This window comes from Oryx dammah, unplaced genomic scaffold, assembly GCF_014754425.2.
Source record: "Oryx dammah isolate SB20612 unplaced genomic scaffold, SCBI_Odam_1.1 HiC_scaffold_25, whole genome shotgun sequence".
Lineage (NCBI taxonomy): Eukaryota > Metazoa > Chordata > Mammalia > Artiodactyla > Bovidae > Oryx > Oryx dammah.
The window spans coordinates 101503834-101522188 of NW_024070209.1; the positions used below are offsets into that span (position 1 = coordinate 101503834).

Below are 18355 nucleotides of genomic sequence, written 5' to 3' on the forward strand. Positions count from 1 at the left end.
GGGAGGAGGAGGGGGAGGGAGGTTGGCGCGCGCCCCGGGGCCCGGCCTCTGCCTCCGAGGAGAGATGAATACGGCCCTGACCCGGGTGGGGCCCGCGGCCGAGCGGCCCGCGCCACCCGAGGAGGTGGAGGGCTCTGAGACCGGCGGGAAGGAGCCGGCGGCGGACGCGGCCCCGGGGCCCAGCACGGCGTTCCGCCTCCTGGTGACTCGGCGCGAGCCGGCGGTGAGGCTGCAGTACGCGGTTAGCGGCCTGGAGCCGCTGGCGTGGTCCGAGGACCACCGCGTGTCGGTGTCCACGGCCCGCAGCATCGCCGTGCTGGAACTCATCTGCGACGTGCACAACCCGGGCCAGGACCTGGTTATCCACCGCACGTCGGTGCCCGCGCCTCTCCACAGCTGCTTCCTCAAAGTAAGTCATGCCCGCCGCCCCGGGCTCTGGGGGTCTCCTGCCCGCCTCCCTCCTTCCCCTCCCGCGGCCGCGTCCCCGCGGGTCCCTGGGGGAATCCCCGGGCCCTTGCCTCGGCCGGGGATTCCCGCCTTCTGGCACCCTGAGTCTTTAGGGTCGCCGCCGTAGCTTAAGGGCGGGGGGGACGCCGTGTATGCCCAGTTTCCCGGATCGCCCACCCACTCCCGAGACACAGGTACATTTCGGAACGGCCCTCTCCGGAGCCGAGTTCTCCCCACGGCCCGGCGTCTGGCCGGCTGCTGGCGCAGATTTCTTCCCTTGGTGCTTTCTTAGGCTCCACCCAGCTGTTCACCCAACCCCAGACCTGCCTCTGCCACCCGCTCCTATTGTCTGGGGCCTGCTCCCCGAGGCTCCTGGCTGGCTTTGTTTACTGTGATGTGCCCTCCTCTTCCGCCTCCTTGGCTTTGGAAGACTGAAAATTGTGGGTTTGTTTTTTTTTTTTTTTGCTTGTCTTTAACTGTTTCAGTGACTGTTATATGAGAGGTCCTTCTCATCTTGGGCAGATGGATAGATACTGGATGTCGGGCTTTAGTACTCCAGTTTTTCTTCAGTAACGAAAAGGCTTTGGGATGTAGAATGAAAAATAAAACTTCTGGAAATAAATGCAACTCTTAAGATCTTCGTATAGATTGACTGCTTCGTGTAGATTTCGTGCTTTTGGCTTCAGATTAACTTGTTTGCCTTCAGAACTTTAAAGCTGCTAAAGTTTTATTGTTCGATCATCACCATTTTCAAAGTTTTAAAGTAGTAAGTCGTGTTGTTCATTTAATGGTTTAAAAATATTAAAACTTTATTCCTATTTCCTTTATAGGTCTGTATGCATATGTGTGATTATCAAAGTGTACATTCATTCTTTCAACACACCTTTGAATACCACTATGGAAATCTCACGGACTGAGGAGCCTGGGGCGCTACACAGTCCATGGGGTTGCCAAAGGGTGGGCTAGGACTTGGTAGGACTTAGTGACTGAAACAACAGCAACAATTTATCAGCTAGACATCAATCTAGGCTCCAGAAGTAAAACATTGTATAAAAACAAAATCCTTGTCCTCTTGAAGCTTACATTCATTCTTTTGACAGGTCAGAAACAACAATGTAATAATAGGTAGTGATAAGTTGTAATATGTATCTATATATAGAGAAAGTGTTTCTGTGAATGAGAAGTTAAAAAAAAAAAAAAACTACTCTGCCAAGCCATTTAAAATATAGATCAGTAACTGAATGGGGTGCAGAGAACCCACACCACTTTTATTAATCCAAGTTTGAAAGTTACAGCTTGATGTTGAATTAGATCATTGATAAGTTGTGTACGACAGCTTTCGAAGATCTTGGACAGGGTGTGAACAAATTGATTCAAGTATAAACCAGTCGCCTGGAAGTTGGCGATGGACAGGGAAGCCTGGCGTGCAACTGTCCATGGGATCGCAAAGAGTCGGACACGCCTGAGCAACTCAACTGATAAACCAGTCAGGTGAATAGATGTTGGTGATCCTATGAAACTGAGAAACACTCAAGGAAGGAGGCACAACAGAGGGGTTTTAAAAGGTGTCTCCTCTGCTGAAAAGGAACTTACTGTTGCTAACTATATGCACATCAGCTAGAGAAAATTGTAAGTGTGTCTCAGTGTGGCAATGGCACCCCACTCTAGTACTCTCGCCTGGAAAATCCCATGGACAGAGGAGCCTGGTAGGTTACAGTCCATGGGGTCGCTAAGAGTCGGACACGACTGAGCGACTTCACTTTTCACTTTCATGTATTGGAGAAGGAAATGGCAATCTACTCCAGTGTTTTTGCCTGGAGAATCCCAGGGACGGCGGAGCCTGGTGGGCTGCCGTCTATGGGGTTGCACAGAGTCGGACACTACTGAAGCGACTTAGCAGCAGCAGCAGCAGTCTCAATGTGGTAGACTTAATGCTTCAGCAGAGAGAATTTTAAGAAGTAAAGGAATGCTGGACCGAGATGCTTTTATCAGGGAAGGTTATTTGGTGGTGAATCTGCAGCAGACCTAAAAAAAAAAAAAAAAAAAGTAGGGTTTGGGTTGTAAAAAGAAGAGAGAAAGGGGTCATCCAAGTGCCAGGAATAAGGTGCCCATCTTGTGCACAGACACTTATGAACATAGCTTCTGGTTGCTTGCGTAAATGATCTTGGGTTCACAGCTGAGGTCAAGTAGCTTTCCTAGAGAGTCGGAGACAGTAAAGTAAGGTCAGTTTGGGAACTTGGAAGGTCAGTCTGAGATGGTTGACTTCAGTTTAGGAAGCCCTGAGGTGCTGTTACAGCATCATAGATGAGGACTGACCTGGTATGGTGCAGGAATGTGACTCCCGCTGGACTAGAGGGAAGTAAGTGATTGTTGGAGTCAGCATAAAACAGGGGTTAAGAGATTACACTTTGGGGACTTCCCTGGTGGTCCAGTGGCTAAGATTCCAAGCTCTGAATGCAGGAGGCTAGAGGTTCAATCCTGGTCTGGGAACTAGATCCCACATGTCATGACTAAGACCCAGTGCACCCAAATAAATAAATAAACAACCAAAAAAATAAATATTAAAAAGATTACACTTTGGCATAAGATAGCAAGCCAGGTCTATCTGTAAAAGGATAATAAAGCCTACCTCGTTTAGCATCTTTAGAAGATTAAGTTAAAATATATTATATGTGGATATTTATATATATGCTCGTATGTCCACATGTACACATGTGATTACTTGGCACAGCTCCTGGCACACTGTAAATGCTCAGGTTAAAAAATAGCCATGCAAGTATGAAGGAAGGACTCTGGGTTAATGCTTTGGCTATGGATACAAAGTTATCTCTTATCACTGTATTCTGATAAAAATTTGATTCTTGTCATTGGTTCCACAACTGGAAAATGAGTAACAGGAAATCCTTATATATCGCTCTAGTAATCAATTGCTTTCCTGAAATTAGTCAGTGTTGTCTTCCCCTTCTGCTTTGGTGTGCACCTCACAGAAAGCACCCGTCAGTTGGCAGTCTTATTCGCAAGCCCTGCCTGGGAAATGAAGGCCGAGATGGCCCTGCAGTTCTGAGAGAGGCCTCTGTAGGGTAACGCTGGAGTGATGGTGGGAGTGGAGGAAGTCTCTGTCTGTGCTTTGGTGGCGCTGCCCACTGGTAGGCCCTGGGGACTGCAATCTCTTTGGTGCTGGCCAGTTTGCTCCAACAAGGAAGATGGACTCCTGCAACCTAGATCACAGTTTTAGTGTGTAGAACTGCTGGAAGGCTAGATGCTAAACCTCTTTGAAGCTTTTGCTCTGATCATTATTTAGATTACGAGCTTTTTCAGGAAAATACACAGTTATAATAATAGTTCACATATTATCTGCTCTTTGCAAGTTACTGCCCTGGGCCTGCCTGGAAAACCCCATGGATGGAGGAGCCTGGTAGGCTGCAGTCCATGAGGTCACTAAGAGTTGGACACAACTGAGCGACTTCACTTTCCTTTTTCACTTTCATGCACTGGAGAAGGAAATGGCAACCCACTCCAGTGTTCTTGCCTGGAGAATCCCAGGGACAGCGGAGCCTGGTGGGCTGCCGTCTATGGGGTCGCACAGAGTCGGACACGACTGAAGCGACTTAGCAGCAGCAGTCCTGGGCACTGATATAAAAGCGAATGGCATAAATCTGAGAACCAGTGAAGTAGTGACTTAAGAACAAGTTTGCAATTTCTCTTCCCATTGGACTGCTGATTTAGTGAATCATTTAGTTGCAGACAGTTCCAAAATCTAATATGTGCATGACTACTTTTGTTTGTTTCAACTGTTAGGAACTTTAGTAATATCAACGCCATCTACTCCATTAAGTTAAATAACTGTTTCCTGTCTTTGGAATTATATTCCTGCCCTCAAGAAGCTTACTGTCTATGAGCTTCAAGTGAGTTTTTGTTAGGTGCTTACAAAGTATGTGCTGATTAGTTGTCATAGTGGCCAACTAGAAACAGGATAGCATATAGTGAAAAGATCGACTGGGGGTCAGCCTCTGAGAGCTGGACTCTTAACTAACATGCTCCTGGGGCATCTGAGTACTTGGTTTGATTCATTAACCAGTTTTGTGATGTGTAGAGTTGAGGGGAGGTGCAGTAGGTTAATTCAGATTACCTAAAATGGAAATTATTGCACAAAACCCTAAGGATTTTCCTTACTGGCTGACATCCAAGCTGCTCTCCATTCTATCAAGGATTCTTGCTGCTGTGAGTTAGGACCAAGCTTGAGCTTCTTTTATTTCATTCTGTACTGCTGTTTGGAGTTATGCATTCTCTAAGTTTATTTTCAGTTCTATAGTAGTTTTTATTGTAGTAAATTATCCTAGTCTGAGGATTATTGCTTAGTTTGTAGTATTATGGGATTTGGTGAATAATTTTATATCTACCCTCTATTTGGCAGACAACTTAATACCTGCCTAACCTGCATTTTACTTTTATTAGGTCTCTTTAACATTTACTGAATCCTCAGAGATTACTACTACTTGTCATCATAGATAATATTTATTGAGTATTTGTTAATATATGCTTTACATATATTGACTTAACTAACCTTCCTAACTCTATGAGAATGTGTCATTGCACTCTTTATAGATGAGAAAATTAAAGCCAGAACGTTTAAACAATTTGCTCAGGGTCACAGAGCCAGTATGTGACAGAGCCAGAATTTGAATCCAGGCAATCTGCAGATTTTCAATCAAATTTTATCTACCCCATACAAAGCTGTGGGCTTTGATTAGCATCGTTTTATTAACAGACTAGCAAGTGACACCTCTATTTAATTGGAATTTCTGGTCTGTATTTCTCCAGTATATCCATAGGTGTATCCAAGAGACTACCCTGCAATTAAGATACACTGCCTAAGAGCCCATTTCCAGAGTGTTACTTAGGATGAAGGAAGATGACTGCCCCTGCACTGCCCCGCCCACCCCCCCCAACACCATAAGGTTCTGTTGTTAAAAAAAAGTTTAATAACTCTGTAGCTCTGTAGTAGCTACAGAGCTTCTCTATAGTAGCTCCCAGCTATAACTCTTGAAGGGGGAATACTGTGTAATAAACAACACTTTCAAAACAGTTTTAGTTACAAAACTTTTTCAAGGGGCAATTTAATAGAGTGATGTTCTGTTTAACACGCTACAGAAAAAGTTAGTCTTCTAATTCATTTGTTGGGATTTGTATCTATGTCTGTGTGGACAGTCACGTCCAACTCTGGACTAGCCTGCCAGGCTCCTCTGTCAGTGGGATTTTCCCAGCAAGAATACTGGAGTGGGTTGCCATTTCCTTCTCCAGGGCATCTTTATCTACCTTTCACTTTATAAGCTTATTTGTTAGTGTGATCTAGCAGTTAACTATTCATTGCATTATGGTTTTCTGACACATTTCCAGTTGTCCGAGCTTTATCGAGGAATGTTATAGTTCTGAGTTCATCTTCTATGTTCTGGAGTGTAATTCTTCTGGGCTTGGGGGCTTAAACTCATTTAAAGTGAGTTTGTTGTTGTTATATCCGTGTATATTTAGGCTAGAATTCCTTATTGATCATGTTTAATGTACCCTTTCCAGTTTGAAGATAAGCATCTGTGGAAGAGAAGAAAAGACAGTAGATCAAGTCCTTCTTCCTACTTCTGACATAACAGAAATCATTTCTAATTGACCTCTGCTCTCTTTGGCTTTAGTCTTCCTGGCTATCTTCTTACGACTCTGGATAACCTTCTTTTGGTCATTTCTCTCTCCTCTATCTTTAATGTTCCTTTAAAAATGTTTCTAAAGAGCTTACCATTGTACACCTAGACATTAAATAGATAGAACTGCTCGTGTATGTTGCAAACTTGGAGGAGAGAGAGATAAGTGAAAGCTAGAATGTTCTCAGAAAGTCTCATAGAGCTTGACCTTTTAGGATAGATGGGTTCAGATAGGAGGAAAGATAATTCTACACAAGGGGGAGCCAGGGAAGGCAGGGTGGACATTATTCTGTAGAAACAGTGGAAAGAGCTATTGGAGCTGGTTCTCAGAGTAATCTGTCAGTGAAATTTCAGATGGAAGACTTATATTGCAAAGACATTGTTAAAAATCCAAACATCTAATTGTATCAAAAATATATGTATATTTATATATAGATATAGATACATGTCTTTTCATGACTTTTGAACTCCTTTACTGTTTGTGACTAGTTTAGGAGAATGCTTAGTTGACTCTTTAGAATCAAGTACACTTCTGTCATTGCTACTGCGTTTGTTAATTCTGAGAAGAAGGTGGGAACCAGGCTGTGAGTAACCACAGCACTTTCTCTGACCCTTAAAAATACTGCCATTTCCTGTAAACAAACTAAAATTTTTAAAATTGCCATTTCCTGAGTAAATGCTTCTTTAAGTTTTAGACATGTACTTGATCTTTTAAATGCATGTCGTGTCAATATTAATAGAATTGATGTCAAATTATTGTACATATTTATGTGGATCAATTAATCCACCCTATGCAATGTAAATCTGTTCCTCTTAGAATGAAATATTTATCTGATAGTTTTTATATCTTATTTTCAGGTTGGCTCAAAAAGGGAAGTTGCCGAGTGTAAACAGAGATTTGCCACCTCTGAAGACCCCACAGTCAGTCAGACTTTCATGTTGGACAGGGTGTTCAACCCTGAGGGGAAGGCTCTGCCACCACTGAGAGGGTTCAAGTACACTAGCTGGTCCCCCGTGGGCTGTGATGCTAATGGCAGGTGCCTGCTGGCCGCACTGACCATGGACAATCGCCTGACCATCCAGGCTAACCTCAACAGACTGCAGTGGGTCCAGCTGGTGGACCTGACGGAGATTTATGGGGAGCGTCTCTATGAGACCAGCTACAGGTTCTCCAGAAATGAGGCCCCGGAGGGCAGTCTCAGGGATTTCGCCGAGTTTCAGAGGCGACACAGCATGCAGGCGCCAGTGCGGATGGAGTGGTCGGGCATCTGCACCACCCAGCAGGTCAAGCACAACAACGAGTGCCGCGACGTGGGCAGCGTGCTCCTGGCAGTCCTCTTCGAGAACGGGAACATCGCCGTGTGGCAGTTCCAGCTCCCATTCGCGGGGAAGGAGTCCATCTCTTCATGCAACACCATCGAGTCAGGAATCAGCTCTCCTAGCGTTTTGTTTTGGTGGGAATACGAGCACAACAATCGGAAAATGAGCGGCCTTATTGTGGGGAGTGCTTTTGGCCCTGTAAAAATCCTTCCTGTCAATCTTAAAGCAGTCAAAGGCTATTTCACCTTAAGGCAGCCTGTCGTCTTGTGGAAAGAAATGGACCAGTTGCCAGTCCACAGCATCAAGTGCGTGCCGCTGTATCACCCTTACCAGAAGTGCAGCTGTAGCTTGGTGGTAGCCGCACGAGGATCCTATGTGTTTTGGTGTCTTCTCCTGATCTCCAAAGCAGGTCTGAATGTTCACAACTCTCACGTCACAGGCCTGCACTCCCTGCCCATCGTCTCCATGACTGCCGACAAGCAGAATGGGACGGTGTATACTTGCTCCAGTGATGGCAAGGTGAGGCAGCTGATCCCCATTTTCACAGATGTGGCGTTGAAGTTTGAGCACCAGTTGATTAAACTCTCTGATGTGTTTGGCTCTGTGAGGACACACGGGATAGCCGTGAGCCCCTGCGGCGCATACCTGGCCGTCATCACCACTGAGGGCATGGTCAACGGCCTCCATCCTGTTAATAAAAACTACCAGGTTCAGTTTGTTACTCTCAAAACCTTTGAAGAGGCAGCTGCTCAGCTTCTGGAGTCTTCTGTCCAGAATCTCTTTAAGCAGGTAGATTTAATAGACCTAGTACGCTGGAAGATTTTAAAGGATAAGCATATCCCTCAATTTTTACATGAAGCTTTGGAAAAAAAGATTGAAAGCAGTGGGGCCACCTATTACTGGCGTTTCAAACTCTTCCTCCTGAGGATTTTATACCAGTCGATGCAGAAAACCCCTTCAGAAGCCTTATGCAAACCCACCCACGAGGACTCAAAAATCTTACTAGTTGACTCACCTGGGATGGGAAATGCTGAGGATGAACAGCAGGAGGAAGGCACCTCTTCCAAACAGATTAGTAAGCAAGGCAAAGACGGTGATCCAGAGGACCCCACAGAGGACTCACTCCCTCAATCTGGGGATACTGGAGGCCGAGAGCCAATGGAAGAGAAACTTCTTGAAATCCAGGGAAAAATTGAAGCAGTGGAAATGCACTTGACGAGGGAGCACATGAAGCGAGTCCTGGGTGAAGTGTACCTGCACACCTGGATCACAGAAAACACTAGCATCCCCACCAGGGGACTCTGTAACTTCCTGATGTCTGATGAGGAGTATGATGACAGAACCGCACGGGTAGGTGTTTGTCAGCAAAAACTGAAAACCGAAAAATCTGCTTGCTTCATGAGAAAGAAATGACTTAAACTTAATTCGTAAAACTCAACCTCTGCTTTGACATTTTTAGGTAATTGATGAGCATGAGGTGCAGGAAAGTAAATAGGAAACAGGTTAATGCAGAGGACATATTCATGTCCCACTAAGAGTTATGTCAGTTCTCACTCTTGCTGGCGCCTTGATTGATGTTCAAGATTTGGGCAATTTCGGCCTGTGGATAAGCTCCAGGAGCAAACTTGGGCAGACACTGCAAGGGAAGGATGACAGGCCCTCCGTCCCCTTCCTGTCTGCAGAAAGATGGGAGGGGGAGGCCTGTGGCGGGGATTCTTTGCATTTGATAGGACTTCAGGAGGTTTTCTGATTTAGCCTACAAGGGCATAGGAAGTAAAACGGTTATCCATTGGGTGTTTGTTCCCCCCACCCCACCCCCCCCACCCCCGCAAAAACTGAGTATAATCTTTATTTTGGTGGTAAACAACCTTACAGTGTTATCTAACATGTATTTCACAGAATTAAAGTTCTCTGACAGAACAGTAGGGTTCCAAGCTTGGGATATTCCAAGCCATATTCCTCTTCAAGGTTTCCAGTATACATCGTCCTTCTAAAGGTTCTGAGAATTCCTAGAGGAAAGAGGCCTTTAATTTTGTGCAGTTCAGTGTCATGTAGACTTTTTAATCAGGAATCCTGAGCTAACATCTTCTGAAATCCTGAAAAATTATTTTAAGGAACATACTGTATACTAAAATATTCAAGAAGACAAGACTATGGTCCTTTTTACTCTGAAATTTGATGTTTATTCTCACCGCCTGAAGTCTTATCTAAAAGCTAAAGTGTTAATTGAAGGTAATAAAATCAGGTATCTTCATGCATAATGTCAAACCATTCACAAGTCACTTGTTGCATTTTTATGTTGGAAAGTTGTGTGTGTGTATCCATATACCCCTAAACTTATTTAAGGATGTTTGCAACAATCTGATGTTGACTGGAAAAAAAAAGCACAACCTTAAAAGTTGAGTTATGGTTTATTCATCCGGCAAAACTGAAGACTTAAGCCTGGGACACAGCATCTAAGATAACTTGGAGAGACTGCACCAGAAGGGCAAGGGTGTGGAGCTAGGATACATAAGCGTTTTTACACCAAATACCATAGTCAGTCTTTGTTGCAAATAAGGAAACCAAGACATATCAGGTTAAGGAATTTAGGGCTTTTCTCTGTATGGGAAGATAACAGGGTCTGGGCTCACTGAAATCATTACTTTGATGTGTACCTCAGCTGTCTGGGGCCACATATCCTGTGATTCTCAGCCTCAGTCTCCTTAGGATGCCCCACTGGGGGCACCGCAGCGGCTGACAGCTAGATGGGGGCCATCCTGCCTCCATCCTGAGTTCCCTCAGGGCTCACCCTTGGGCAGCGGTAACGTGATGGCTCCTGGCTTTGGCACCTTTTGTTTACTGATGTACAGCAACAGCGTGTTCATTCACACTCAGGAGCAGTTAAGACCCACTGTTCATGTAACTGACTTTTCATCTTCGAAAGTCAACTTTTGAAGATCGTTTCATTGTGATCTCAATGATGTGAAGGACTGGTTCATAGGACCAAGCAAGGATATTATAAGCGTAAAATAAAACTTACTAGTAAATCTGAAACGGAGGTTGGTTTGCAGTGGCTTAGAATAATTATTGCACAGGCTGTATGAGCATGAAAAGCTATATTTAGCACAGTTAACTCGGTTCCAACAAAGCCAGTTTAAAGAAAGGAAGATTATACCTCTGCCCAGCTACAGCAACTGAGTTTAGATTGAAAACAATACATGTCTTGTTTTAAAATCCTTCTGTGTACCTAAAAATGAATCTTTTCAAACCTGGTACAGTAGTTGTCCTTGCTGTAAGGGACCATAAATTAGAATTCTCAAGACCTTTAAAAAAGGCCAAAAGTTAATGGACTTTAAATTTGCAAATTATATGCACAGTAAGAAAGACACCCTTCTGAGCTATTAAGATCCCTTCAGAACATCAGTGAGCTAATTTTAGCGAATGGCAAACTAGTAAGTTCTTCTTACACAAGAGCTCGAGTGTGAATGGATTATAACTTTGAAGGACATCATCTGCTAATAAGAGAAAGTGATTCTTAAGGATTGACATAGTCCATGTTTCCCAAAAACGTAGCTTGTGAAGGTTTTTTCCAACAAGATAATGAAGTAGATTTAGTGTTTTTCAGACTTTCATTGAAGTGATGCAATCCTAATAAAGCAGAGAAAGAAGCAAAACTGAGGTAGGGCCAAGGCTGCAAGCTCCCCTGTCTACCTCCCTACTCCCACAGCGGGTCCCCCATACCTTTGCTGTGGGGCTGGTGGGTCTCCTATCGCGGGCTCACTAGATTGGTCGTGGGTCTTTGGGCCATCAGAAGGAGAAGGTATTATTTTTTAATCTCGATCATCTTTTTACTTTGTAAGCTTTTCTGAAAGAATAGACATTTGTTTTGTTCTAGAGTTAGTACTTCACATGATACTTTTGCCTGTACAGATTGTGCTTTTCTTCCTTAAAAGTCAAACATTGTAAGTATAGCTGAATACTTTATCTTCTGACAGAACTCTGAAGTCCTTTCAGAAGCAAGTAAAGGCAAATAATAAGATTTGTGTTTCAGAACATTTCTCCTTTAGTGAGTAAAGTTCACCGTTGTCACGGGGGTGCCTGGCTGAATTTTATTTTATTTTACTCAACCAGTTGACACAAGTTGAAGGTCCAGCTTCTTTACTTTCTACACAGTGTGGCAGGCCCGTGTGGGGACGCAGCACTCCTCTCTGGTGGAAGACGCCGCGGAGTTGTCCTTTTCTCCTTGGTGTTGGGAAGCCCTGCGCTCACCATGAAATGCCACTGACCCCTTTGTTTTACCAGGTGCTGATTGGACACATCTCAAAGAAGATGAACAAGCAGACCTTCCCTGAGCACTGTAGTTTGTGTAAGGAGATCTTGCCGTTCACAGATCGCAAGCAGGCTGTCTGCTCCAATGGCCACATCTGGCTCCGGTAAGGTGCTTCTGCGCGTTTTCCAGCTCTGTGCCTCACAGGCCACTGTCTAGTGTTCATCCAAAGGGTATGGTGCCCATGCCATCAGGTTGGAGAAAAGCTGCTGCCATAAACATACAACCTGCTGTGGTTTTTTTCCGATCTGTTTGACTGAAACCCTTTAGTAGTAGTTTTCTTTGTAACTGCTTGTCGTAATAGGGATTTCTCTGTTTTGATAATACTCTATTTGACTTCCTTAGTAGCTCTGATGGTAAAGCAACCACCTGCCATGCAGGAGACCCAGGTTCGATCCCTGGGTCGGGAAGATGCCCTGGAAAAGAAAATGGCAACCCACTCCAGTATCCCTGCCTGGAAAATTCCATGGACAGCAGAGCCTGGCAGGCTATGGTCCATGGGGTCACAGAGTCAAACATGACTGAGTGACTAACACACAATACTATTTTACTTTGAAGTTAGTGCTGAATTTTAAAAAATCATTATGATGAAAGCAAAGGCCATTAAAGTTAATAGAAAATAAAATGCTCCTGTACTGTGTTTTTTTAACAAAGGGTAGAAGTCTTCCCCTTCTCTCTCCTCAGTCTCACTCTGAGAGGACCACTCTGTGGCCCTGTGGGCTGTGTTTGACACTGTTGATCCCTCCCTTTTCCTCCTCCATAGAGCACCGTTTCATCACCTGGCTTCCTGGACACAGTATCTCTTTGATGTCCATCTTTGGACCTGTTTTTCTTCTATCAGCACTCTCTCTACAGTGTGTGTGCGCTAAGTCATGTCCGACTCTTTGCGACTCCGTGGGCTGTGGCCCACCATACTCCTCTGTCCTTGGGATTCTCCAAGCAAGAACACTGGAGTGGGTTGCCATTCCCTTCTCCAGGGGTTCTTCCCAACCCAGGGATCGAACCAACTTTCTTGCAGCTCCTGCATTGGCGAGTGGATTTGTCACCACTGAGCCGCCTGGGGAGCCCGCAGCACTCCCCCTGGGCTGTTGCATATTATCTGTACACTGGTGACTTAAACATCACTTTAGTCTCAGTCTCTTCCCTCAGTCCAGGCTTCACATCTAAGCACCTGCTCAGCTGCTTTGTTTGGGAGTTTTAAAGGCATTTCAAACTTGAATCCAGCTTTTCCCACTACCTCCACCTCTACATCCCTGGTCCAAGAAACCTCATCTCTTGCCCAGATTATTACAGTTATCTCTCAACCCATCTTCTCTGTCTTTCCTCATACACGCGACATCCTTCCCACCCCGGACATCTGCACTGGCTGTCCTCTGCTCGGACCGCTCTTCCAGCAGAGCTTCTTCCCAACCAGGCTGCCTAACATCATGACACCCGATGACATCCCTCTCCCCTCCTGGTAGCCTTCATCCCTCTTCCTGGCTCTGTTTCCCTCCTAAGCAGTTCACTACTTAATATATTTTTTTACTTTGGATTTTTCTCCTCCCTCTAGAGTAGAAAGCTTCGTGAAGACAGGGAATTTTGTTGTTTTGTTCCTGGCTATTTCTGGAACAATGTCTGATATGTGATAGGCACTCACTAAATTGTTTACTTTTATTTTCAATAGAAACAGGATTTTGCTACATATAACTACCTTAATAACGTCCTGATTCTCTTACCAACATGTTGTGGTTATTTTCTATATCAGTGGATAGATCCCATTCTTAACAGCCATAGAGTTTCCTGTTGTATGGATATTCCATTATTTCCTCACTTGCTGACTGATATTGGGATTTTTTCCAGTCTTTATTGTGTACCTAAACTTTTTTCTAATTTAACTGTTCAGACTTACATCTCAGGGGAGACTAGGAATAGTAGTGGTCTTGGAACAACAGCAACCAGCACCTCTTGGTTCTGCCAGTGCACCAGGCACGGTGCTCAGCAGCACACACCTCAAGCCACTTGTCAGGCACAGATGAGGAGACTGGGGCCTGGGGATGTTCAGTATTTTGTCCACAGTCATTCAGGTGGTTAGTGGCAGAGCTGAGAACCTGGCCTCCTGGCTCCAGAGTTTTCATGTGTAACCTCTGTCCATTGTTGTCTCTAGAGTGGCTTCTTCCACAAAAACCATTTTCATTTTTGCTGACTGAAGTAACTTCCAGTGGGAATGGGTGCTTGCTCTCATTCAGGTAAAGTCTGTCTTCCTGTGCATCCAGGTCTTTACTCAAGGTAAACCGACTAGGGACTCCTTCCCCCACCTCCCTTCTTCTTTGTGTGCTTTACTCGTTATTGCTCTTCCTAAATCCTGTTAGCTTTCAGAAAACCTTCCCTGCAGAATCCAGCAGCTCTCTCTGACCTCCCATGGCTCCCACCTGCCCTTACTTGCCAGGTCCTGGCCGATGCTCAGTGAAGGGTCGTTGGACAGAATTGAATCTCTGAGCATTTGTTTATGGCCCTTATTTTTTTGTGCCACTAATTGTGTCTTCTATATCTTTCAAGGTTTCACCACTGTGCCATTAGTCTTAAACATTGTGCTTATACCTAATCTTAAAAACCACTAACAATAATTTCTGATATACAGTTGATTTTTTTTAACGTGTGAAAACTCACAGTATCGTCGGGTAGAAGCAGAGTGCATTATTTCCCGGGCTGCAGTGACTGGCTGGATTAGAAGCCTTGTATCTCTTGGCTTAGCCTGACACAGGCACTTCCCCTTTACTAATGTGTGGTGGGTCTGGCCAGCTGTCCCGTGCAGGGGGATACATGGTTGCCGTGAATTTGTCAGCCATTTTTGCCCTTCACTTAGTTAACTCATTTGAGAATAATTGTCCGTGGTGAGTCAACCCTCAATGCTGTGCTGCTTTCCACTGTTGGTAGCACTGATGATACAATCTGTCTGCTTTCAGGTGCTTTTTAACCTACCAGTCCTGCCAGAGTTTGATATACAGAAGGTGTTTGCTCCATGACAGCATCGCTCGCCATCCAATTCCAGAAGGTGGGTGCTCCCCTGGCCTTGGCAGGGGGGGTTGAGCACACTCACGTGCTGGTGCCTCGGGGGCACTCCCTCTCCCCGACCTTGGTCTTTGGCCATCGGGAACAGTGAGCAGGCTCGCTTTGCTCTGTCCAGTGTTGTTATGAACCCGCCACTGATTAGCATACGATCACTGGACTCATCATCTGAATAGCATCATCCCATGTGAGTAAGTAGGGCTGCAGTCTGCTGTTCTGTCTCTGCAAACTATTCATTCAAAAAATGTCAATGACTTTGTTTTAGATGGCATATGTAGATTATATTTGAATGAAAACTCTGCAGCTGGTAACATAGATAAAGACAGCCTTGCTGAAAGGGGACATGCACCTGGAGGCATCCTTCTAGTAGCCACGGTGGGGCTGTTGTTTTGGTTCATCAATATTCTCTTTCCTGATAGCCCTAGTGACAAAGTGCACATTCCTGAATCACCTCTTGGAATAAGATCATAGACATGAACCAGGAATTGATGATTTAAATAGTCACATGAATGTCAGTTTATAACCTAAGGTTCATTAATATCACACTAACCGAATGAGCTTACTAGACAGCACGCGTACGGTGGTGTACACTTTGGGGGTAACGTGTGGTCTCATGTTTTACACAGAATGTTGTGTATAAAACCACACAGCCTTCTTGATTTTTGCTCTAAGCTGGCTGAAGCTCTCTAATTCGAAGAAGTGGACGTGTTGGCATGTTGTGTTCTGTTTTAACTCTTCATTGTGGAAAATGTAATCCTAAAAGTAGAGAAAAAGAGGATGAGAAACTTTTATGTACCTGTACTTCAAAAATCGTCAGCTCATAATCTTTTGTTTCCTCTGTAGTCCTCCTCCCCCTCTCCTCTGGCTGCATTATTTTGAAACAAATTTGGGGGACTTTTAAACACTTGTTGCAATTGAGAATTGGTTTACAGGAAATAGGGAAGATGGGAACAAACTCAAAAACAAGCACACCTGCCAGTTGCCTTTGCACTGAGCCACATACAGCTCCTGTGGAGAACGGGGATCTCTGAGCTCAGGAGAGCACTCAACAGTAGAGCATTTCACAAGCCAGGGCGTCCTATAAAAGGAGGAGAGTGTCGACACAGTGTTTTCAGAGTAAGTTTTAATGTTAACCATGTATGAGAAACACGTGCTCGTTATCTTTATTTTCCTGTTTCATCACACATTTAACTTTGGGAACCACAGATTTAGTCCAGCCTCGTCTGGAATGTTACAGTGAGGACCTCTGTGCAGTGGGGCCAGAATACCCGCTTCTGCACACTGTGGTCGGCCCAGGGCGTGTCCCATTTGGCTGCCTTCTCTGAAGTGTGCACTCACTATCACTTGTCTCCCTTTGGCAGACCCTGACTGGATCAAAAGGTTACTGCAGAGCCCCTGCCCTTTCTGCGACTCTCCTGTCTTCTGAGTGGCCACGGTGGGAAGACAGAGAGTGTCGTCTAGCCTGAAGAGCTGGGACGCGCTGGTGTAGGCCTGGCCTCCACAAGTGGAAAGGTGCCCTTGTGACGGTCGGTAAGCCTGGGAACTCCCTGCTGAAGTGTGTGCTCCATCTCCAGGGACTACAGGATATCTGTAAAGGGACTGTGTGCGGAGATCTTAAGTCATTTTGAGATGAACTTTAGCCCCCACTCCTTACCACTTATTTTTCAAGTGTTGAAGTATCTTGACTGAAGCAGTTTGAACACAGTGGATGCACTGTTGTTTCTCAACAGAGTGACCTCTTCTAGGGAGTGTGGGTAAGGGCCTCGCTGGGCCGAATTAGGCTTTAATCCTGGCCCAGCTCTGGAACTGTCTCGTGGCTCCAAGAGGCTTCAGTTACTGGGCACATGGCACGTGGTGTCTAGCAGATACTCAACTGTCTAAAACAAAATGTGGGCCTGATATTTTGTTCTCAACAAATAGCTTCAGATCTGCATCCTGCCAGTTTTTTTTCGTGTGTATTGAAACCATTTTCTTAAAACTATATATTTTAAGAGGTTAAAGCCAAGACTAAAGTTAGTTTTAATGTGTCGGAAGATCAGGTGACTCTCGTAATTGTGACTTGTTTTTTAATGATCTCTCCCGTGTCGTCAGTTCTGCCCCAACTCCTCCATGTGTATGAGGGTGTCATAGTATTCCTGTTAAGCTGTGTCACACCTCTCTTCAGACTTAACTGTGATGACTGGGTGAGATGTTTGTACATAGAGGAGAAAGAATATTCTCTCCTTTATTTTCTCCTAGTATTAAAACCCTTACTATTTTTCATGTAGACATGTTCAGATGTCTCATTTCTATCCCAAGTCTGTCTAGAGACTTCTAGAGAGAGCAGGACAGCTCAGAATGTGGACCCTTGAGCCTTGGTGCTATGGTGTATGTGGCTGGGTCAACCAGAGCCTGGGAATGCCTTCTCTCTGCAAAGATCCTTGATATTTATAACACAGGTATTTTTCTGTGGGCTGTTAAGAGATGTTAGACGTTAATTGGTCTTAAAACCTAAAATCAAAAATAGACATTCTAGAACTACAGTGTTCTTGGATTTTTAAATAAGTATCTGAGGGATTGGTGCTAATTATTAACAGGACTATAATGCCCGCACCTTGAAAAGGTGCATATTTCTGAGAAGTTGAATAGGAAATACAAAATGTGAAATTTAACTCATACTAACACTTCTTCCTGCTTTCATTTTTGTGTCCTTAGTGAAAGACTTTTGCCCTCACCGAGTAGTTGTTTTTTTTTTCAGTCTCTCAGTCGTGTCTGACGCTTTGCGACCCCACAGACTGCAGCCCGCCAGGCTCCTCTGTCCTCCACTGTCTCCCAGAGGTGACTTGCTGAGGAACTCTTGTTCTTTGGAGAGTGTGTAACACAAGCACTGCTCCCTCCTGTAGTGTCTGCCTTCTAGTATCTTCCCCCTCTGTCCATACATATTGGAGATGGGCCTTTATGAGGCGCTTCCAAACAGTCTGCTTGGAAATGTCTTTTGTTTCCCATTCAAATCTTTGTCCCCTGTGTTTAACTCTGCGTTTCTGCTGCTGTTTCATCTGCTGGTGTCTTCTGCTTGTCTTTCTCATTTTGGTGGCAATTTCAAGTGGAGTGTTTGTCCAGACTTCAGGGTTCACCATGTTCAATTGATTATCAAGAGAACGAGAGCTAGGCAGCATTAAGATCATGAAGAAAGAAAGTGAAAGCGAAATCGCTCAGTCGTGTCCGACTCTTTGCGACCCCATGGACTGTAGCTACCAGGCTGTTCTGTCCATGGGATTTTCCAGGCAAGAGTACTGGAGTGGGTTGCCATTGCCTTCTCCAGGGGATCTTGCCAACCCAGCGGTCAAATCTGGGTCTCCTGCATTGCAAGCAGACGCTTTACCATCTGAGCCACCAGGGAAGTCTCGTGAAGATCATGGAGAGCACAACCCAGAAAGCTGTAGCCTTTACAGCGAACACGACAGTAACAGCTGAGGTCCTGTCAAGGCCTCGCTGCGGTCTGTACAGTCGTAGTGTGCCTGCTTGGTGTGTGCTCAGCCACTTCCGCCGTGTCCGACTCTGT

General features: G+C 44.9%; 1 protein-coding gene across 1 annotated transcript; it reads left to right on the forward strand.

The window, feature by feature from the left end:
• Positions 1-41: 41 nt before the first annotated feature.
• Positions 42-17084, forward strand: GTF3C4 (general transcription factor IIIC subunit 4). The gene is made up of 5 exons (XM_040225457.1): positions 42-409; positions 6996-8807; positions 11742-11872; positions 14712-14800; positions 16176-17084. Exons 1-5 carry the CDS (start codon positions 65-67, stop codon positions 16238-16240), a joined length of 2442 nt encoding a protein of 813 aa, XP_040081391.1. The 5' UTR covers positions 42-64; the 3' UTR covers positions 16241-17084.
• The last annotated feature ends 1271 nt before the right edge of the window (positions 17085-18355 follow it).